The sequence below is a fragment of the Canis lupus genome, chromosome 2, assembly GCF_011100685.1.
Source record: "Canis lupus familiaris isolate Mischka breed German Shepherd chromosome 2, alternate assembly UU_Cfam_GSD_1.0, whole genome shotgun sequence".
NCBI lineage: Eukaryota > Metazoa > Chordata > Mammalia > Carnivora > Canidae > Canis > Canis lupus.
The window spans coordinates 59,161,778-59,185,434 of NC_049223.1; the positions used below are offsets into that span (position 1 = coordinate 59,161,778).

At 47.3% G+C, this 23,657-nt stretch overlaps 1 protein-coding gene and 1 long non-coding RNA gene across 3 annotated transcripts in view; one reads left to right on the plus strand and one right to left on the minus strand.

The window, feature by feature from the left end:
- Positions 1 to 23,657, minus strand: part of GNAO1 (G protein subunit alpha o1) — a 172,617-nt gene that overhangs the window by 78,999 nt on the left and 69,961 nt on the right. For both annotated transcript variants that reach the window (XM_038531014.1, XM_038531015.1), the window contains exon 3: positions 3,123 to 3,264. In XM_038531014.1, the coding sequence (XP_038386942.1) occupies positions 3,123 to 3,264 (142 nt within the window). The remainder of the gene's footprint in view (positions 1 to 3,122; positions 3,265 to 23,657) is intronic.
- Positions 20,209 to 23,035, plus strand: LOC119870320. The gene is made up of 2 exons (XR_005355729.1): positions 20,209 to 21,321; positions 22,378 to 23,035. It is a non-coding gene; the product is annotated as an uncharacterized LOC119870320 (long non-coding RNA).

A 23,657-nucleotide genomic window follows, 5' to 3' on the forward strand; every position in this document is an offset into this window, starting at 1 on the left:
ACCTGCCAGGAGAAGTCAGGGACACCTGTTTTAATGAGATACAGCAAGGAAACTTCTAGATGCTTCTTTGTATGGAGACTGCAAAGCTGGCTGGCCCAAGTAGGCTCTGGATGTGGGGCTGTCTTCCTCTAGATATTTCATGATGGATTAGGGGAGAAGCCAAGAGAGTGAAGGAGGTCTTTTGAGGCCAAAATACAAGTTTGGGTCTGCTCTGCATGGGGCAGTTCCTACAACATCCAAACAGCAGATCCTCCAATTGGGCCACCCCTGGGCCCTGAGAGAGGAAAGAGATTGGAGAACCAGCCCTGGGGTCAAGGCATCTGGGCACCACTTGGCCGGCTGTAGGTAGACCTGATTGGAAGGCGTCCAGTACCCCAGGGCCTCACCCCTCTCCCAGGGTGTAGTTCAGGCTTTCTCTCTCCCAACATGTCAGCCTCACTCTTCTCTCAGGGCCTTGGTGTTTGTCTGGAACCTTTGTCCCCTTCTGCTCCCATAGCTGGCTCCTTCTCATAGCCAAGTTTCATCCCTGATGACCCTTCCAGGTCCAGGGGAAACTTCAGTCTGAAACAGCTCTCCCCACACCCCCACCCTGATTTATAGTCCCTACACTCAGCTACCCAGACTGCAAATCCATACCAGTGCGCTTCTAGAAAATACCTTTCCCAGAGGTCTGGCTCACTTTGGCCTGAGTCTTGGGTCAACTTCTCTTTTCTGCTCCTCACAGGTGATCTAACAGAGGGAGGAGGTGCCCCAGGGCTTGGAGGCCTTTGTCAGCCAGAAGGATTGTGCCTGAGGAGCCTGTGCTGCTGGGGATGGGTCAGCCATCTGCCATGGTGCAGCCCACTGTAACAGGACTGGGCTCCAATGCTACTGTGTCCAGTGGACTCTCCTGGGTGTCTCCACTCTGTTCCTGATCCCCTCTGCCTTGACACTTTCCCTGCCCTCCTACTCGATGACTGTCTTGACAGGGAAACCTCACAGAAGAGGAACAGCCAAAGAGGCCCCAGGGGCCCCCAGCACAGTCCTTGATATGTCTTATTCTCAGCAATTCCCAAGCAACTACCTCTCTATTTAGGATAATCAAATGGGTGAGGGGGCAGGGGGAGGGGGAAATCCCACAGGAATAAGTAGTGCTTTCAGAATTGAAGAAAAGGATTCCAAAGTCATAGTGACTTTTCTGGGTTTTAATCAGGGCAGGAAGTTTTTGGAAAGGAAAAGCTGGTTAGGAGGCAGGCATGACAGTGACCACACATACACCTCACAGGCCGTGTATGTATGTGTGTGTGCAAGTATGTAGGGTATGTGCTGTGGACACATGTGCCTTTTGTATGGAACCTATCATTTGGGTAACAGAATCAGGTACCTTACACTTTCTGGCCAAGAGGCCTGTGGCCTGTCCTGGTCTAAAGATCACACCAAGTGTTTCCTGCTCTGGGCTTTAAAGCATGAGTTCATTAAAATGAGTTAACATATGTAAAATGCTTAATATAGTGCTTGGCAGAGAGGGGGGTGGTCAGTAAATGATCCTATTACCACTGTGGCCATCATTATTAAAATGAATGGAGCCCTGTAACCATCTTGGCTAATGCTGATGACCTGAGTAAGGCATGTGCTGGATGCCTGGTTTCTCAGGGTACCACTCCCACTGTGTCCATTTCTGAATCCCTAGCAGTCAGCACACTGCCTGGTACGCTGAAAGCTGTCAATTTATACTTCATGGAAATAAGACTAAAGAACCAGGAGTGCCCCTCTTTCCACAGTCCTTGGCTCTATGACCGAACCGAAGCTGGTCCCCCCTCCCCGGGCTGGCAGAAGCAGAAGCGCTTCCTCTGTGAAATCAGCTGGTGGACTCCACCTCCCAGAGGAGCAGTGGATGGGACCCTGGCCCTCCGGCCAGCACCGGGCTTCTCTGGCCCAGGCTGGCCTCAGACACACCCGCAGTCAACAAATCCCCCTGTGGAGGAGGAGCCGAGGCAGGATGACAGGATGACTCTGCCCCATGGAATTAGAATTTTGTGCATAAAATATTGAATTTTACATTTAAACCTATTTGTCATAGATCACTTATCAGACCCAGAGGCAAGGATCGTTTTCCTCTGTGAGGGAGCTGATTCTTTTAGCAAATATAAAGGATATGTATAGAACGCACAACTGAATCACACAGTATTCAGAGATTAATTCTCTCTATCCAAAGACTCCAATGCAGGGCCCAGGCGCTCAAAGACCTCCCCATGTGCTCCCTTTCTCTTCCCTCCAGGACGCAGGGAAAGGATTGCTGGGATTCACAGTCCTACAAAGAGCTACTTCTAGATAGAACTCTCTAAGGATGTTTTTCCTTCTTTCTCTTGCTCTTTTATTTAGCTTTGCCAAGCATAGCTGTAGATGCTTTAGTCTTACAGTTAATGCAAATGTTTGCAAATAACAGGCTTTTATACACTTATTCCATTCATCACTTATCAAACACCTGGGAACTCAACTGAAAAACAGTCCCTTGTATGTAAGTGCTGAATCACTAAACTGTACACCTTAAGTTAATATTACAGTGTATGTTAACTAACTGGAATTTAAAGAAAACCTAAAAAAAAAGAGGTAAAATAGTCCCTGTCCTAGGATATCAACTTCTCGCAGGAAGGAGAGCACCTTAGGTCCTCAGACTCACCTGGGACACATCCCTTGGTGTAAAGGAGGAAAGAGTCAAATTCAAATGGATACCCACTCCCCCAAGAAGGGAAGGAAAGCTCTGCTAAAAAGGGGAGATGGTGCTCAGTTAGTGCTCGCTTGGTTTGAGAAATACTTTTTCTGCTCAAGTTAACTACTCAAGGGCAAGTACTTGTACAGTGCTGTGGGAGTCCCAATTTAGGACATCAGTAATCCTTTGTCACATGCAAGATAAATCCCACATTTTGTGGCTGCTGTCTTTGTTGGTGACTTTGCTTTGGAGGTATGCTTATCACCTAAGCCTCTGTTTGACTGGATTTGCCAGGCTGACTGGTACACTGGTTTAGGTTGGTGACTAGACTTCTCTTTCATAGACAACAGTCTCTTCTGGTTCCTGTAAGAGAGTCGACACTATAAAGAGCACAGGACCTCTCCTTGCAGTGCCCATGGGCACAATGGCCTACCTTTCTCTCCTTGTCACCATATTCAATGCCCAAAGTGTCCATGGCCCGGACGATGGCTGCCAGGGACTGGATAGTGTTGCTGTAGACAACAGGCTTGTACTGTTTCACGTCTTCTCCAGAGAAGCCATCTTCGTGAATGATCCTAGAGAGAAACCACACACACCACATCTGATGAGTGCACTGTCCTCACTTGGTACCAAGGAACACCAGGCATGTGACACCCCTGGGGCCAACCTCTTGGCTCAGCTGGCCTAGGGCTGTGTCTAACCTGGATGCTCAATCCCTCAGCTGCTGCACTAGTACCATAACATCTGAAAGAGGAGTTTACCTGAATTACTGAGAATTAAGCAGAAAAACAGAATAGTGGCAAAAAGAAATATAGTCTTTTATACTACTTATATATAGCAAAAGAAGTATCAGGCAACAAGGTGCTAGTTATACTTGAAAATGCTTAGAACAGGAGGAACACACAGTAAGCACTCAGTAAGTGTTAGCGGTTAGTATTTTTAAGCAAAGCTCATGGTCTTAACCTAAGTTTCCACGTAGAATTACACTGATGAAGACCCCTGCAGGAACCTGCAAGTGAGTAATGATTTTTCTTTTGCAGAAAATCCACAGTGCTTACATGTAAGAGGACTCACTTAAAATGAATCTTCTTCATCTTTGACAGTAGAAGACTCAACAGAAGGCATGTGTCTACTCTTCTGTCCTTGGCTAGGATTTGACTACCACGTCAACCTTATTCTGGTGGCTCTGAACAGTGACATGACAAAGCTGACATCACAGTTCCCAGAGGCCACATGACACTCTCTGCCCTCCTGTTCTCAGGTTCCTCTGAGCTCAGGGGTAAGGCCAGACGTGCCCTAATGTCCCATCTCCCTGCAGATAATAGCCACTCAACACGTGCTCACTGCCAACCAGGTTCCCAACAGGAGAGAAGGCGGGGAAGAGATGAAAAAACCAAAATTTGGCAAGAATTCTCTTATGGTTGGAGCAATTAAGAAAGAGTGAGTGGATTCAAAGACTAACATCTGACAGTAGACACCATCTCCCCCAAGAAAACTGTGCAAACTCCTCACTGGTCACATTTTTCAGTTCAGGGTTGAATATTACTTACAATATGAACATACATCCATCTAAGAGCTGAGACTTCTCTTCCAACCCCCCACAGCGCTTTCCATTGCTTTCCATCCCTTCATTACTCTCAGTACAGAAGGAAATTGCTCACAGTTCTTTTTTTAAAAAACAGTTTTACTGAGATATAATTCACATTCTGTACAATCCACCCATTTAAAGTGTGCGATCAAGTTTTTTAGTCCATTCGTGGGCTTGGGCAATGATCACTTGCAGTCTAATTTTAGAACATTTTGTCCCTTCCCCCAAAAGAAACCTACTACCTATAGCAGTCACTCCTCACCCCCATGCCCAGTAAGCAACCGCAAAGCTGTATTCTGTTTCTATAGATTTGCCTATTCTGGACATAAATAAATGGTATCATACAATAAGTGGTCTTTTATAACTAGCTTATTTCACTTAGCATCATGTTTCAAGATTCATCATGCTTTTTTTTTTTTTTAAGATTTTACTTATTTATTCATGAGAGACACAGAAAGAGAGGCAGAGACATAGAGGGAGAAGCAGGCTCTCCACAGGGAGCCTGATGGAGGATTCGATCCTAGGACTCCGGGATCACTCCCTGCACCAAAGGCAGACACTCAACCACCCATCACCCGGGTACCCAAGATTCATTATGTCACAGAAACTTTCAGTACTCCATTTCCTTTTATTGCCAAATTATATTCATTGTATGGATATACCACATCTTATTTATCCATCCACCAGTGGATGGACACTAATAATTCTTTTTGTAAAATCTGACTTGATACTGGTGTTAGGTCTTTATCTGGGGTTTCTCTAAGAAGCAGATCAGAATGACCTTTCTGACTTCATGGGCTTCTTTACCCCTACATCTATTTCTGTGCAAGTTTCCAGAGGGAGTATACACCCAGTCTGGATCATTGGTGCACTACCCTAGAGGGATCTTAAAGAAGTTGCTAGGTCCCACTGTAAACAACTAGAAAATTGGAGAAAATATATGAAACAAGCAGTTTCGGAGACCATATAGGACTGTGATCCTGGAGACAAAGGGAAACAAATAATGGGGAGTTCTGTGATGGCCTCGGCTTTCCCCTGGAGGCATTTACCAGCCCTCAGCGCAGGCTCAGAGAGCCTAGGCAGAGTGCAGAATTATTAAGTTGATGAGGCAAAGATCCAAGTTCAGGAAGGCTGAGGTGGCTGGGATTCCAGGAGAGAAAACTAGAGAGACAAAGAGAAAGGAAGCTCCCTTTGCATGAATAGGCATCTTCTTGGGTCTTGAGCTGAATAAGGTAAGACCGCATGAGCTCAGCAAGGAGCAAACACCAGGGAGCTTAAAAGCAGAATACTTCCCAGGGCTCATCCAAGGCTGGAAGATGTGCAAGTTCTGACCTAGGCAGAGTGGAGAGTCCTTGCTGAACACTGAGGACACTCAGCAGAGACCCTAAGAAGGCTCATGCCATAGCAGTAGGGCGAAACTGGCCCTAGAGTTAAAGCTACTTTAGACCTGCCCCTGCTTAAAAATTAGCCTTAAAAAAAAAAAAAAACAAAAAAAAAAAAACAAGCTGACCCCTAAGTAACTTAATTAGAATAAAGTTCAATACTTTCAGTGACAACAACAAAATCAGACACTCAACAATATGATATTTTTAATATCCAGCATCCAATACAAAATTCCTGGCTATGCAAAGAAGCCAATGTGACCCACAACCAGTTAACAAAAGCAGACTCAGGAGTGACAGAGATGATATAATTAACAGTAAAGACTTTAAAAATACCTATTTAAAATATTTTCAAGAAATTAAAGGAAAATATGAATATAATGAGTAGAGAATGGAAGACACAAAAAAGAACAGAATGGGATATCTAGAGATGAAAATACAATATTTGAGATAAAAATTTCCCAGTATGGGGTTAACTCATAGAAGGTTAGTGACCTTGAACACAATGGAAACTATCCAAACTAAAGCAAAGAGAGGAAAAAGGCTTTAAAAAAAAAAAGGCATTGTGATATTTATAATATATGTAAAACTAAAACATATGCAATTATAGCACAAAGGATGGGAGGGCTAAAATAGAAATATACTGTTGAAAAATTCTGATAAATGAAGCACTTAAAAGTAAAGCATGGTAAGTTAAGATATATACTGTAAATTGTAGACAACTTAAAAGCTATATAAAAAAGCCAATTGTGGGCAGCCCTGGTGGCGCAGCGGTTTGGCGCCGCTTGCAGCCCAGGGCGTGATCCTGGAGACCTGGGATCGAGTCCCGCATCGGGCTCCCTGTGTGGTGCCTGCTTCTCCCTCTGCCTGTATCTCTGCCTCTCTCTCTCTCTAGCTGTGTCTCTACGAATAAATAAATAAAATCTTTTTTTTTTTTTTTTTAAAAAGCCAATTGTTACCCAGGCTCCACAACCAGACACCCCTCCAAGGGTGGGACTTGCTGGGTAACCTAAGAGGTGCAGCTGGGACTAGTCAGTCCTCATGATACTCTCTCTCAAGAAACCAGTGCAATGAGTTTCTCATTCTATGTTCTGGACCAGCAGGCCTTACCACTCTCCTGGTAATACTCTCTAGGTCCTTGGCTGCCTTCAGGATCTGCCTCCACTAGGGTTTGGAACTCTAATTTTTCACACCCATTAGTATCACTCATCATACCACCCTAACACAAATAGTAAGTCCTCAAACATCAGCTGCTGTTATTATTTCCTTCCTTCCTTCCTTCCTTCCTTCCTTCCTTCCTTCCTTCCTTCCTTCCTTCCTTCCTTCCTTCCTTTTTTCTTTTCTTTCTTTCTTTCTTTCTTTCTTTCTTTCTTTCTTTCTTTCTTTCTTTCTTCTTTCTTTCTTTCTTTCTTTCTTTCTTTCTTTCTTTCTTTCTTTCTTTCTTTCTTTCTTTCTTTCTTTCAAGATTTTACTTATTTATTTATGAAAGACACAGAGAGACAGAGGTAGAGACACAGGCAGAGAAGCAGGCTCCCTGCAGAGAGGCTCCTATGGGACTCGATCCCAGGACCCCAGGATCATGCCCTGAGCCAAAGAAAGATGCTCAACTATTGAGCTGCCTAGGCATCTCTATTTTGTTTCTTTTACACCACCAATGAAGGAAGTTCTGTTCGGGGGATTCTGACTTTAGAATGTGGGTATTACTATTCAGAGCTACCATTTATTATATACTTATGATGTGACAGGCACTTGGCATTTATTCCTCACAATAGCTCCTCGTAGATAAGAAACTCAAGACCTGAAGGGTTAAGTCCTTTACCAATGACACCCAGGGATAGAACTGGGCTTGCCCACATCTGCCTGGCTCCTGAGCCTAAGGAGTCAGCCTTCCACTGCTCTACTCTGCCTCTCCAGATAAGATGGGGAAATAGAAAATAAAGATCTTAAGTGATACTTTTAAGGATATATGACTCAAATCATTGCTGGTGGAGGGCAAAGAAGATGAGGAAGGTGGCATGAAAGTAATACTAAAAGGATTGATTCTTAAAAATTTTAGTGTTTTCCCCTGAGTGGTGGGATTACTAACAGTATCTTTTTTTGTTGTTGTTTTTTTTTATATATATTGTTTTGTATGGTCCAACTTTTCCAGTGTTAGCACTACTTCTTGGTAGAGGCCAATTTAAAATTCTACCCTGAAACAGGAAGCCCAATTTTAAGCTAATATAAGCCAGTCTGAACAAGTTACAAAACTAACAGGACTAGAGCAAGTTTCTCCCACATTGAATCATTTCTGCAAACCTTACATGAAGCTTCTTTATCTTGTGCCACCCCAGGCACCAGGCTGAGACCCTCCAGGCAGTTTTCTATCCAGTCCAGTCCAAGCATTGAGGCAGAGTACAAAAGTGAAGTGTACTGGGGACCCATGCTCTGCTCCTAGGCTGAGAAGACATTAGCAGATTACTCTGTCTTTCTCGGGCTCACCTCTTCTTCTGTCAAGCAAGTATAATAAAAACCTACACATCCTATATCCAGGCTCCCAGAAGATCCAGAGATTTCACACACAAAGTGAGTATCAGAACATGTCCTATGATATCAGCCCAGGAGTGTGGGGCAAAGAAAGGAGGTGTCTTGTCAGGGTGTATGTATGTGTGTATGTATTTTTAAAGTAGGCTCTATGCCCAACATGGGGCTTGAGCTTACATCCCTGAGATTGAGAGGCACATACTTTACCAACTGAGCCAGCCAGGTGCCCCTGGTCAGGGGTTGGAGAGGCAGCCCAGGGGAGTCTGGTCTCAGCTGAGGTCTGAGTCCTGGGGAGGTAACTCCAGGATTTGTAAAGCAGGAGTGAGGCTGCATGCGACACCTTAGTGACAGTGGCATCTCTGGCATCACACTGCAGCAGCCCTACAAACTGATCTTCATCCAAGTGTAGAATAAAGTCCCAGGGACATCATTTGAGCCACTGGATCCAGTCATACCTGAAGCTAATCCTCCTTTACGCTTCTGAGTGACAGGAGCCCAATAATTCCCTCTTATTTTTGCATAAGCTAATTTGACTTGTGTTTCTGCCACTTACAATTAATACAGTCATGACTCAAACATGCTCTGCACCTTGATTAATGACAATCATTAGAGATCATCTCCTGCTAGGCTTGTCTATTACTTTTACCACCAGCCTGCCTGCCCCTGGAGGCCAGGTACCACATCTCACCCTTCTCACTTCTTCCTCTCCATATTATTTGGCACAGCACTGGGCTCTGGACAGTACTCAGAGAAAGTGGGACATAACTATGTGAGCCAGGATTAGACAGATACACAAGCCCCACCCCTGCCCAAGGAGCTCACTAACAGAGGTGTGTGTGTGTGTCTGAGAGAGAGAGAGAGAGAGAGAGAGAGAGAGAGAATGTTGGGGTGGGAATCCACCAGATTTCTTACGCCTGCAGAGCCAGGGTAGCAGAGGGAAGCCAGGTTAGATGCTGCAATCGTGCCCACCACAAGCTCAGGGACTCTGAAGGGTGGACCAAGCTACCAAACCAGAAGAACCAGCAGGCAAAGGCTGCCTCTGTAGCCCTCAATGTTTGACTTTGGACAGGAGCCACCAGCTGGACTCTGGAAACCTGGCAATGCAACTGAAGGAGGAGATCTCAAGTAGAAATGGAAGGGGGGCGGGATGAATCCAAGCCCACCAGAGCAAGTCTGAAATTCCTAGGAAGAGGCAAACAAGGAGGGACCCCTTGCCTCCCCTGCCTTGGCTCCTCATCTTTGCTGCCTTAGGGACCTTACAGGAGGCCTGGACAAGGGCTTTCTTTGCTCTCTGCTTCCCCCTCTCAGCACAGGATTGCACTCAGCTGCAGTGAGACTCCCTGGGCACAGTGGCCTTATATGGTCACAGAACCACAGGCTCAGGAGCTGGAAGAGACCGTAGAGGATCATCTGCCCCAGTAGCCATTCTCCTCCTTTGAATCACAGATGCTTCTGAGATTGTGATGAATGCACCAACACACACTTTTCCTCCTAGTTTCTGGAGGCTCAGAAACTCGAGGGCCCTAGGTGGCTAGAATGCATAATCTTCACACTATCTCCAGCCTGGACTAAATGCCCCTCCTCCACTTCCCTTTCTCCAGCACTGGGACTGTCTCTCTGCTCTCCACCATAGTCCCATTGGGGATCCAGATTAAGGGGGTGCTTTGGGAGCCAGACTCGAGCTATGGAGCAGAGTCATTTTTTTAGCTGCCTAGTGTTTCAGCTCCCTCAGCTTTCCACAGAGATGGGCCTGGTAGTACCAACCCTCCTCACCTCCTCTACATAAAGAGAAGTGCTGGGCATGGTAAGCACTCAATTGGTCCCGCTGTTATTATTGTTGTTATTGTTGTTGTATTTGGTGACAGGATGGCAGTGGGGCAGGGAGTGCAGTTTGCTGGCTGTCCCATGTCTCTCTTCTTGAGGAGAGGACATAACCCAGGGCCACAGGGCAGGAAAGCCAGGAAGCCATGGTTGGACCACTGCTTGCCAGGAGGAGATAGCCACAGCAACAGCCACAGAAAGAAGGACGCAGGGAGAGGGGGCTTTCTTGGCACTGGAGCAGAGAAGCTACTCATTTGCCTAATGAACATCAGCCAAGCAACAGTGGGTTGAAAGGCTGAATTTCCTGATTTGGGGGCTGCTTAGGGATGTTATGTGTTTCTAATTGCAGCTGGGGATTCATATGCTGACTGTTGTAGGTGAGGGTCAGTGCTGAGCACCTTACCACTGACAACAGTTCCCAGTCATCAGGGAGATGTGGTCAGCAATAGGGAGATGGCCCTGGAGCCACACCCCTGCCTCGCAGTGGTGGGAAACGACTTCCCTGGATTCACAGAATGCGTTTTTAATCCAACAGTGAGTTAATGACACACACCAGCAATTAGGAGCTCCATAGAACCTATCAGACTGCATGGAGCCTGGACAGGATTGTAACATGAAAACACCCTTAGAGTATCTGGTGTGTCCTGCGCAGCCATTGTTATAAAACTACATTTGTGTGTGATGGTGCTGGTAGGAGGAAGGGGTGTGGAGGGAGTAGGGGGGAGAAGGGCTGGATGCTTAACAAAATATCATCAATAATCACTTTAAGGCAGTGGCATTTGGTGACTTTTTTTTTCTCTTTACATGTCTGTTTTGTTTCACTAAAAAAATGTGCATTTGTTATTTGAAAGAACAACACATACTTTTTGGTGGGAGGCAGACACTTCATGTTTAACAGAGGGGACCACTTTGGCCAGGAGAGGGGTCTAGAGTAAGAAGGGGAGAGTCATTAATCAATAGGAATTTCCTGGCATGTGTCACCTAGGTTCAGCTGGATATAAGATCTCATCAGACTCTGAAGCCCATGAGGCCTGGTCCCTGCCTCCTTGGTATTCTCCTTCTGGACAATAAGGCGAGTGTTGAGAACAAGAAAGCTAACTATTGTGGTATCTGCCAAGGGCCAACTGAAGGGTCTGTCACCCAAAAGCCATTCCCTTCTTATCATGGTGAGGTCCTCTCCCTGCGTCCCTTGCAGCTAAGAGTGACCATGTGATCCAGTTCAAGTAAGACTGAGGGGGAAGTGGCTGGACCTGCCTCTGAGAAAAGGTTTTCCTTCTTGGTTCAAAGAGAGAACAGCTTTTCTGCCTCCCTACTCCACCGTTCCTCTACCCCTGGCTGTCCCTCCCCCGGCCATCCCCTGGATTCTTGCCTCTATATGTGGTTATGTGAGAAAGTGAACACTGGCGCCATGGCAGCCATCTTGTGACTGTGAGGTTAAATGCCACCACCCTGAGGATGGCAGATGAAAGGGGCACAGCGGTTTCCCAGTGATGCTCCCTAAATGTCAAATGAACCCTGGGGCCATCTGATACCAGGGGGCATGCTCTTGCCATGATGCCCTCTACCTGGGATAGGGAAATGGTCCTCCTTGGAGCCAACACAGAAATAGTCATTTTCCAGGTGGGAACTTATGACTTACAGAGAAGAGATTTGCCTATAGGCATACAGTTAGCTTGTGATGGAGTAGGGACAAAATTCCAGGAGGTTCTCCATTGTGCCACAGGCTCCTTGCTTTCCGTAGTGCTCCCCTGAAGTAGGAGGTTAGTGGGTGACACCAGGCAAGAAAAACATCTATCAATTGCAAAACAGAAAGATTTTCCCTCTTCTATCTTAAAATCTCTAGCTCCTAATAATTTGGAGGCTTCTTTGAAGGTAGTTTGTAAGCGTCTCTGGTTCATTCATTCACTCGTCCCCTAATGCACTTTCCCCATATTGTCTGGGTAGCTACTATGTACCAGGCACGGTGTCAGGTGCTGGGGACAGAAGAGTCAACTGGCAGACACCAGAGAGCTTGACTCCTACTGCAGAAGGTATGTATCAAATAAGCAATTTCACAAATGATTGATTAAATTACAATTGGAATAAATGCCACCAAGAAGAAAAATATCATGGGCAAGAGATACGAGAGGAGGACCTATAGTATGGGCTTGGGGGCAGCAAGGAAAGTTGCACACGAGCTGGCTGCAGGGACAGAGAACAACACAGGACTCCGGAGAGGGAATCAGCACATGCCACACCGGCTCTCTGGAGAGCCGCTTCTGTACGCAGTCTCTGCGTGTCTTCCAGAGGTCCCCCACCCGCGCCCAGCAGGCACACGGGGTGCTGGGAAACGTGCTGTAAAGGAACGGAAGGAGCTTCCTGGGCTGGCAGGTGGGACTGGAAGCCAGAGATCCCAGTCGGGAGGCTGCTCTGGATCTGGCGAGGGCGTAGGTCTGATGTTTCCTCCCCAGGGACGGTTCCACCCAATCTCCTGGAAAACATGCAAGCTAATCCAGTGTGGGAAACGTCACAACACCAGCCAGCAGGAAGAGCCAGCCAGCTTGAGGGGAGGCACCCGAAACAAAAGGCAGAGGAGAAGGTCCTGCAGGAGGCCCCACCTCTTCTCTTCCCTGTTGAAGCTCCCATTGACTGTTCACAGAAGGATCAAGCTTAAGTTGGGTGTGAACTGCAGGAAAGACCCTGGCCCCTGATTCTGTGGGTGCCACCAAGAGTGAGGACTAAGTGGAGCAGTCAACAGTGGTCCAGGAGGTACTGTGTGGGCAGGGCCAGAGGTGGATGGGAGATGGGTGTTTCCAGCCCTGCAGCAGCTCCAGTTCCCTAGAGGACATCATTCTTTCCTTCATTCATTCCATAAATGTATATATTGAGCACCTGTTAGGAGCTAGACACTCCCTGACTCTCCTACTTGCTAACAGCATGGACTGTGGGCAGGTTGCCGACCTCTGTGGGCCCAGGTCTCCACTCTTTATTTTTCTTTCTTTCGTTTTTTTTTGGGTCTCTACTCTTTAAATTAGGGATAATGACTGTCCCTCACAGGGCCATCAGCAGTGTTAAAGAATGTGCAAGGAGAAGCTGGCACACAGGCCCATTATTACCAACTGCTGGTATTATGTAGAAGTCACAGACTGATCAGTGCCAAAGCAGGACTAAACTAGTCTTGTCTCGGGACCCGTGGGTGGCTCAGTGGTTGAACGTCTGCCTCAGTTCAGGCCACGATCCCAGGATCCTGGGATCGAGTCCCACATCAGACTCCCTATGGGGAGCCTGCTTCTCCCTCTGCCTGTGTCTCTGCCTCTCTCTGCATGTTTCTCATGAATAAATAAATAAAATCTTAAAAAAAAAAAAATACTTGTCTTGTCTCCCGGGGCCTTGGGTCTGCCTCCTACCCAGAGCAGCAGTTTGTCTTGACCTAGATGAATGGGTGGAGGGTATCCATGTTTTGAATGACCAGCTCAGAGACCACTGGCAGAGATGAGACCTGTGTGCTTACAAGGTAATATGCTGAGACCTCAATTTCTGACTTCCCAGAGTTCCTCTCCCCAGAGCAGAGGCAGTGGGACCCGGAGGCCCTGATGGGGGTCAGAAGCTTCGCTTGTGTCTAAGCTTCCATAACTGGCAGAGCCAGAGCTTTCCTGAAGGTGATGACTTCCTCTTCCTCTCATCCATAGAACTGACTACTCATGCCAGGTACCAGTCCTACAGCACCCAGCAGACAGTGGTGGACAGGACAGACATAGACCTTGACTTCAAAGGACTCACCATGTAGCTGGGGAAGACAGAAAATAAATAACTGAATAAATAATATTTAGAGTGATGAACACAAGAAGGGTAGAGGGATGGGGTTTGGCGGGGTGGAGTTAGGAGCCAGGAAAGAAGGTGGCATATGAAACTGAGGCCTGAATGATGATAACTGAACCCTGCATATATGTGAGGAAGAATATTTTGAGTAGAGAGAACAGCAAGTGTAAAGGCCCTGCCCCCCTCCTCTGTGTTAGAAGAATGGTGAAGAGTTAGTGGGGCCACAATGGAATAAGTACCAGGGAAAGTGGGGGGGGGGGGGGGAGATGAGGTCAAAGAGGGCAGCAGGGAGCTGATCACATGGGGTTATTGTACAACTTATATTTTTTTCATAATATGCATTAAAACCTATTAAAATAAAAAAGTCGGGGATCCCTGGGTGGCTCAGCGGTTTAGCGCCTGCCTTTGGCCCAGGGCACAATCCTGGAGTCCCAGGATCAAGTCCTGCGTCGGGTTCCCAGCATGGAGCCTGCTTCTCCCTCCTCCAGTGTCTCTGCCTCTCTCTCTCCCTGTCTATCATAGATAAATAAATAAATATTTTAAAAAAATAAAACAAAATAAAATAAAAAAGTGTAGTGTCCTCCCAAAACCATTGTGATTTCTACCGTTGCTTTTTTTTTCTTTTTTGCTTCTAAGTGTGGATCGCCTTTAAATGATAGCTTTCCCTCCTCTTTCCCTAACTTCTCCAGCTCTGTCTGAAAGGCCTGTTGTTGGAACACTTATGGATTCCAACTTACACAGCTAAGCAAAAAAGAAGAAAAAAAATCAGCCATCATCCCACCACCTGGAGGGAAGCACCATCCACATGTTAGTGTGTATTTCAGTCCTTTTATCTGAGAGTCCGTATGTACACGGTCTTTCCTGAAATGGAATCACACCGTGTGCCTCTGCATCATGCAGCAGTTGTCACTGGCTGCTTGGTGTCCCTTCATCTGAGTGGGGCCTGAGTCATTGGACCATCAGTGGACTCTTGGGTTGCTTGTAGATGGAAGCTAGCTCTTCCCAGCTTCAAAGTCAGCTGCTGGGGAGGCTGCCTGACCATGAGCGAATTTCTCCTAATAAGGGCAGAAAGCTACAAAACCTGCACAGAATAAGCCAGAGGCTGGGTGACCCCCGGCCTTATAGGCTGGGCTCAAGTGAAGCGTGTGAGCACAAATGGGATCTTTCAGTGATTTGAAAAGAAGAGAAGAAAGATCCAATTTAAAATCCAGCTATTTAATGGTGAAATGGAGTTGCATGGTTTGTGAAAATTTATTTAAAAAGTAGGTAAGATCCTTTAGTAATTAATATGATATTTAAGACTTGATAGTCTAAGAATAACAGAATAGAAGGGTCTTTAAAATAACAGTATTAAACAAATCAGTCGCCCAGGGGAATGACTGGTACAAAACAAGGGATATGTCCTGTTGACAGTGACTTGCAGAAATCTGTTATAAAGATGCCATTTTTAATAAGGGGTAACTCAGGCCAGAAGCAATGATGTCAGCTGCCAATTGTCACCAGACGGAGCCAGGGGCAAGGCCAGGACTTGTGATTCCAGTACAGAGACTCTGCTGCCATTATCTGGAAAGTAATGTGGACCTTGTCCTTTCCCAAGACTCTCAGTGCTGGGAGGGTGGGGGGCACATGCCAGCTCCCATTCTAGGCAGGTGTGACGCTCAGAGCACTGCCTTCTAGAGCTCTGCTTCTTAGCAGTTTGGCTGGTCTGAATCCTGGGACCTTGGCCTTGGAGACAGAAGACCTGCCAGGTTCTTAGGAAGTTTGGCCACTAACAAGCATCATGACCCCAAGTGGAAAGGGCGAAAGAAGTCCCCAGAGAGCTAGGGTGTCTGGCTCACCCTTCTTAGGTCAGCATCATCACCTTGACCTGGGACTCCACCTTGGTATTGGAGGCATAACCTCCTATGGCCTCCCAATCATGTCAGCATTTTTAAGAAATGCTCCATTTACTGTTACAGCTTAGATCTTAGTTTAGTTGCCCTGGAGACCTGGGGCCTGGCATTGGCTCCACCATTGACCAGCGACAGTGAGCTTGGACATGTCCTATGTGTGCTGCCTCAGCTTTGGACTTGGGTTGTGTCAGTTCCCTGTGGTGACCCTGCTTCACTCAGGTTAACCCAGTTCCGTAGTCATATCTCTGTCTTTGCCAAATGTAGTCTATTTGGAATCCAACAGCTCATAAAACATGGCGGCAAGAAATTACAGGGACTCTTGATGGACCAAAAACTGAGCAGCTCTGAAACAGAGACCTGCATACCTTGCTCAATTCAAGTTCTGCTCAAATATCACCTCCTCAGATCACTATGGCTAAAAAAAGACTGCTCCCACCATCATTTCCTGCCTTATGATATATCTATTTACATGTATACCGTCTCCCCACATTCCAATGAGCTCTATGAGGGTGAGGGCCTTGTCTGTCTCGTTTACAAACCACAGTACCCTAAGCAGTGCCTAGACATGGTGAATGGGCAGTTAATGGTGGCTGGATGGCTGAATGAAACGTGATCATTTAGCGCCTCGTCAGCTCCAAAATGGCAGCTCTACACATGACTCCTTCCTATGATGGTAGGTAACCTTTAAATTGTGGGCCAGGATGAATGGGCTCCCCTGACTCACCTACCACCTCAACCTCTGGTTGTTACTCCTGTCTTCCCACCTTGGATGCTGACTAGTCTTCCCCCTCAGGGGCCAGGGTCTGTGGCCCTTTTTCTAGTGATGTTAATTAGAATTACTCCCTCATTCACTGGTGGGAGTTCACTCCCTTTTACCCCTAACCTTGGCTTATATAGGTTTCCTAAGGGCCAGCACATACAGATACCTTATGTTGCCTACTCTATGCTCACTTCTGGAAAAATCCAAAGCCATTCTTTGAAATCCAACTGTTAAAATTCATTGGTTATGTTGCAAAGACATGACAGAGAGCTTTATGGCTTCTAAGCCCTTTTTACAATGCCTTATGTAAAGCCATGAGCTTTCATTAAACACAGTAAAAGCCTGTAGTGAGGCAAATTGGTTCAATGTCGATTTTACTGCTTAAATCTAAGTAACATTTCTGGTTTCCCATCTGCCTGATTAGGGCAGCTGCTAGATTGCCCTTTCTTCTGCTGACATAATGAAATGAAGTATTCTTATTAGTACACTATGTTTAATATATGAATAATATTATACATTGAGGGGCAGTGTGAACAGCTTTTTAATTATATTTTGTGGAGAATGCTACAAGTGAGGCTGCAGAGCTTTGCTCATCTTGTTCAATCCTTTGGGGAAAAAAAGCCCTTTTTCCCTGCCTGTTTACAGTATGCTTGTTCATTATTTATGATCCCTGTTCATTAGGCCCTGGGTGCGGTCTCATGAACCACAGGAAAGAGAGAAAAGACCCCTGGAGCCCACTGTCTCTGGAAGACAGCTCACAGACAAGGCTTTTGCCAACTTGAGCCATCTAAAGCATCTCCTCTTCCAATCTCAGGATGACAGGCTCTGTCATCTCAGCAGACCAGGTGGGACTCTGACAATCTGTGGGAGGGCTCCTATCTGGGTTCCTCTCGGCTCCCTTGCCACTCGCTGTGGGGTGCAGCAGTGACTCACTGCAGAATCCGCCTTATGAGCAAAGATGAGCTTTGTAAATGGCAAATGAGGGTTGTAGCAGACATCTGCTGTTTTTGTTTGCCCAACTTCTATTCGCCCCTCCTTTGGAGAACCATCCTTCCTCCCACCATGGGGTCTCTCCCTATCTCTAGCCTAAGTTCCTGGGGTGCGGCCCTGCTCCCCACCGGCCCAGTCAGGGTAGCGCGTACCTGGATCTAGCTATGCCCGGGCTACTCAGTTACATGACACAATGTTTCCTTTTGTGCTTCAGCCACACTGCAATGATGATGACCACAGAGACCCCGGGATTTTGTCTGGAAGGATGGTGACAGACATTGGACTAGCCACACAGACTTCCTGATCTGAAAGGGGGTGTCTGGTTATTGTTTGGCTTCTTAGGGTTCTGAGGGCTATGACACTGCAGGAAAACATCTGCCCCAGGCCCACTTCAAAGCAGCCAAGTCAAGCTGCATGCAGGTCACTTTCTCCTACAGGCATTATCAGGGGCCAGCGGCTCCCCAGGCACTGTCCACTGCCCCGAAAGCCCAAAAAAGCATCAGGAACTCCACTCTTCTTGCTTCTTTTCTAGATTACAGACCAAGGCAACCTGGAAAAGGCTTTTCACAGGCCCTTGGTTCTCCCCTTTCTCTTCTTTTTAAACGAGGACTTGTTTTTCTTCTGCTTGGGAGGAAGGACACCAAAACACCCACCACCAACTTAAAGAGACAAAAGGGCATGAAAAGAACCCCCTGTTCTCCAGTTCAGACTGCTTGGCATGCACTCAGGGGATGACTTTGAGATGTGCCATAGAGCTCCCCCAAGCATTGCCCCAGATGGCAGACAATTCTAGGTGAGTGTTTGTTCTGAAACAGAGAGACACATAAAAAGTACCCTGCTCAGATCTCTGCCAAGGAGAGTTCAAGGCAAGAGGTACAGATCACTGAAACAAGGCTCCTTGGGGGAAATCACATTTCTCATGCCCGCTGGGGCAACACTTGCAGGAAAGTCTGCCAAAAGCAAGTCTGAATCCACATTCCTCTCCAAGGTAACTCATGTGTCCCTCCAATCAAACAGCAGCAGCCAGTCAGTTGTCATGCCAACTTTCGTTGGACAAAGACGGCCATGTCTGCATTCAGGTCCCTGAGCCTTTCTGAAACACGTGAGCCACATTCTTCTGGTTCCCTCTGCATCATCCCTTTATTGAGTCTTTGAAAGAAGGTGAGGGAGAATTCCAGGTGAGGGCCTGTCTTGCCAGATCAAGAGAAATATAATCACAGAAAAATGGAGCAAACCCCAGCCCAGCCAGCCTTCCTTCTCTGGCAGTGGATGTGACCCAGAAAGGATGCTGGTCTCTGTGTGGTGGATTTAAATAGCCCCACCGTGGCCTCTGGGGCTTCCCACCCCAGCCCTCCTCAAGCAGATGGAAGCTCCTCATTAATAACCACTATGGTATGGTCATGGCCCAAAAGAGAGAGTCCACAGAAATCACTTTGTGGGCTTCCACATCCATTCCTCTCTCTAGAGATGTTTGGGTAGGGCCGTGTATTCTGCTCTTATGGCCAAAGGCATCCACCCAGACTGCAGGTGGAACAGATACTGCTGGGAGCCCAGCTGTGCCCTCTCGGCTGATTTTGCCTTGGGTGGGGTTGACATGCAATGGAATCAGGGCTCCGTTGGTGGATCTGTTGCTCACTTGCGAGGCCAACAGGAGGGTGACTAGTTCCTGGTCCCTCATGGTCTTTGAACTGATGCTGAGGAGACCTGCTTCTGGGCCAGTAGCTAGCAGCTCAGGGGCTATGAATGGGAATTGAGCCTGAAATTGGCTCAGACTGAAATCAAGTGTTCCAAGGAGGATGGGCCTCTCATGTGGCCATCCTAAGAATCTGTGCACTCAGTCAGAGGCTCATTAGGATTTCAGGTACGGACACAAGAGAAACGCATACTGCCAATTGTCTGAGCTCTTTCCATCTGTGAGGATGGGTAGTGAGAAAGGACAATGAAGCTAGCAGCTGTTGAAGCCCCCATAGGCTGCCAGCATGCGCTGAGGTCTTCAGGGACATCCACATCCTGACTCCCTCCAACCACCCTCAGACCTTACCTCCCAGTATCCAGCCTTAGTGAAAGGTTTAGTTTCCTCGAGGAAACTGGCTAACAGAGAAGTTAACGAGCTTTCTTAGGGTCAGGAAAGGCAGGTCTTCCCAAGAGCCCGAGCCCCTGACCACTCTATGGATGGCTTGTGGACCACAGTTTCCAAGAAACACTGCTGACCCTCAAGCACATTCAAAGGAGACCAGATTGAGGAGGGGGTAAAAGCGCTGGCTGCCTGGAAAGGAGGGGAAAGGCATTGCCACATTAAGGGGTACCCACAGTCAGGTTTCTCTTGTCACACTGGCCCTGAATCAGAAGCTCTTAACCCTCATTAAACATCCAGTCATCACTAAATCCTCATGAGATCAACCCCTGTCCTGGCTCTTCTTCTTCTTCTTCTTTTTTAATATTCTATTATTTATTTGAGAGAGAGAGAGAGAGAGAGAGAGAGAGAGAGAGAGAGAGAACATGAGTAGAGGTAGAAGCAGATGGAGACAGACAAGCAGACTCCACACTGAGCCCAGAGCCCAACATGGGGCTCGATCCCATGAACCTGAGATCACGACCCTAGGTGAAACCAAGAGCTGATGCTGAACCAACTGAGCCACTCAGGCGCCCCTGTCCTGGCTTTTCTGCAACCACTTCCAGCGCTGTATCTGCTCTGCTCAATGTTCTCTACCTGATATTCTGATGCCTTGTGATGCGTCTCTGCTTTCATTGTGCTGAAAGCCACGGAGCCAGACACATGGTTGCAGGAGATGTGAACAACAAATGAATGGATGGAGTCTGTCCTGGGGGATCCCTGACACTGCCACGTATCTCCACCACATTCATTTTGTTTATTATCACCATAGGCGACTGCTGAGACAACTGCCCTAGGGCACTTTTGCATCCTCTGGGCTTTGAGCTTCAACCTACATGCTGATTAGAACAGCCTGGGAGCAGAGGTGGTTAGGGACTGGGAAGGATGGTGGGAAGGTCAGAGAAGACAATTTTCCAGCATCGGACACAAACAGGGCTGCCAAGAATGGAATTCAATTCAACAAACACCTCCTAATGCCTACTAAGTGCAAGACATGGTCTTGGTCTCTTCGGTGGAGAGCACGCTCTGTCATGGCATTCCTACAGTGTGTGAAGCTGATGGTGCACTTGGTCTAATTTGGTATGTGGTTCTGGTCCCTGACGGGCCTTCCTGGGGGTTGCTGCCGCTGCCCTTGGAAAGCAGGCCGCCCCTGCAGGCTCCAGCATTCCCCAGCTCCAACGTGGACTTGCTGACTCGCACTGATCACAAACAATCCCTGAGGCTCTTCTGCTGGTTGCGCAGGAATGCCTAAGCAAAGATTCTGCTTCCCGCTGCGGGTCTGTTGTTTCAAGCCTGTTACCATACTCTGGACCTCAAATAATGGACCATCTGAAGCCAAGTGTGTGCTTGGCAGTGCTTTCTACAAAGAACAAAGAGCTGTGTACAGGAGCAGCTCGGACCGCGATGTCACATCCAAATAAGAAGTACCATCAGGGCTCTGGGGGCCAGAGCTACACGGGGTCCCCTGTCCAATCTCAGACTAAAACTTCTCCCAGCCCTGCTCTCGGGCAAGAGGCATGGCATGCAGCAAACCCTCACTTCTCCCGAAGGAGATGACAAAAACCCTCCCTCTGTTTTCCTAGCACCCCTCGATCCTGGGTGGGGAGAGCTGCCCAGAGGCTGAGTGTGGTAGGGCCCCGTGTGGGAGGGCAGCCCGCCTCTGACACCAGCCCACAGGGAAGCTGTGGAGACATGGCACTAGGACAGCAAGTCCCGGGACGTCAGGGATAGTAACACAGCCATTGCTTTCGTGAACAAAATAAAGGTGAGAAAGCTGAGTGAGGCCATTAGTGGTATGGCCCTGCTGCCTACCACTGCTGGGGAGACACAGTGAGGAGCTTCCTGGCTGTTGTGTCCTTGCCCCTAATAATGATGAATACCCAATGCTTCCTTTTTAAGTTCTCCTAGCATTTTCACAGATACTATTTGAATAATAACAGCTCCTACTGATTAAATACTAACTTTGGACTAGGTATTTATATACATTATCTCACTTAATCCTCACAACACATCTCAGGGATAGGTAACACAGTTATCCCCATTCTATAGATAAGGACACTGAGGCTTAGGGAGGTTAATCAACTGTGTGGCCGATGTCATGGAGCTGGTAAACAGTAGCCCTGGGGATTGAAGCAGGGTTCCCTCTATAACGTCCATCCCAATGGCCCTCACAGTGCCCCACTTTACAGTAGTTGGGGGGAGGCGCAAGAACCAGGGCAACTGGCTGGTCCACTGTCCCTGAGCAGAGGCCTCAGACCAGTCATCTGCAGCCTGCATTTGGGCCAGATAGAAAGAGAGTATTTTGTTTGGCCTGCAGTAGTTTGGAGGGTTTTTTTTGTTGTTGTTGTTTATTTTGGTTCTTATTGCAGCAAATGTTTATAAATCAGGAGAATTCTCACAAAAAGATACTGATTTCTGGCCTCTGAAAAAAATCAGATGTGTGGCTCTGCCTTGTTTGGGTGGGACCTGAGTCTGGCTGCCTGCCATTGGCAGGGCTGATGTGCTCCGGCAACCAGACAGGCCCCACTAATCCACAGCCCTTAGCTATTACCTGCCGGCCCTGTCGGCATGGTGACCCCTCCAAAGAGCTGGTTAAGCGACATTAGCCACATGTTCCTGGCAGAATAAACATTTCTAGTATGTTAGTAGGAAGGAAAAGTGCTAAACTAATGGCAGACTTCTCCTTCCCCCTTTTTTTGTTGCCTTATTAAATAAGGGTAGTAGCCAGGAATTTGACAGATTCAGTGAATCTGGAACATTTAGTATGAACCATGTTCAAACTTGGGAAACAGGTCCAGCTTGCTTCCATCTTTCTATGCAGCCTTGTTGGAGGATACCGCACACCCCATGGATCTTGCAGGATACAAGGCCAACCAGAAGGCTCTGCACAGCTGGAAGTCTGGCCACAGTCCATGTTTGCACTTAAGTAAGTGCTGCTGGGTTAGACATATGGAACACTAATGACCATCACGTGGCCTCGGCTGCCGAGAAGTGGTCCAGAAGTGATGGGAAGCAAATCTCTTGAGCTAGCCAATGCAAAGGCACTCAGCCAACAAGTGGGAAAGGTACCTATGTACTGGTTGACAATGAGGAAAGAATCCAATCTCTAAACACTGGAATACCCCAGGGCTCAGACTCTGGACTGCCTACTCAACATCCCCACTTGGATATGTACTAGGCACTGCAGACCTGAGAGAGGTCCCTCACTGAACTACTGATTTTCCTTCCAAACCTCATCCCCTATCAGCCTTCCCCACCCCAGCTGAAGGCAAATTCTGTTGCCTACCAAAGACTCTGAGCAAGAAACCTGCTCTTTTTTTTTTTGTTAAAACAGAGATTAATAAGTGTTAAAGAGGTGTCAAAGACATAGTAACACCAAACCCATGACTTTCTATTTCTCATAATCAGAAGAATAAAAAAAAAGAACTGGAAAAAAAAAAAAAAACAAACCCAAACCCAAAACCAAAAAGCTTTCCCACCATGGGTTTCACGGTTATTGAACCCTGTGTCCCTGATACTAGAGCAAGTCATCTCAAGGGTCATCAACAGTGTCTAGTCTGCAATGCAAGGGACCTTGGAACATATGATTCTGGAATCCAGCCCAGTGTCTAATCTGATTCCAGCAAACAGAAGAGTGGAGGGGGCTTTAGGGGATGGGGGCAGGATGGTCAAGTGCCTGAGTGCCCCGAGGAAGGGAAGGGTAGGGGGTTATCCAGACTCAGCTGACCCACTGGATACTGACAGAGAGTGACAGTGATTCTGGGAACAGAGTAACCCGAAGGAGATTAGCATCCCCTTTCTATCTGCCCATTCCAAATCAGAGAACTGCTGAGGCTTTGAGGCAGGTGGGGATATGTGCAGGAAATAAGACTGAAAAACTGGTATGGGGATCTCTCCCCTTTATCTGAAGACCAGCTGCAGAGAATGTCAGAGCAAGGAACAAAAGCTGCAAATGCTAGGAAGAGCCTGGCCAAGAGACACCTGTAGAGCCCAGTATGTGTGTGAGAGTGTAGGGAGGAGAGGACGGGAGGAGAGAGGATATTTGCTTGAAGCAGCCCAGGTCTCCCTGGACTGCAGGAGGCCAAGATGTAGCTGAATATG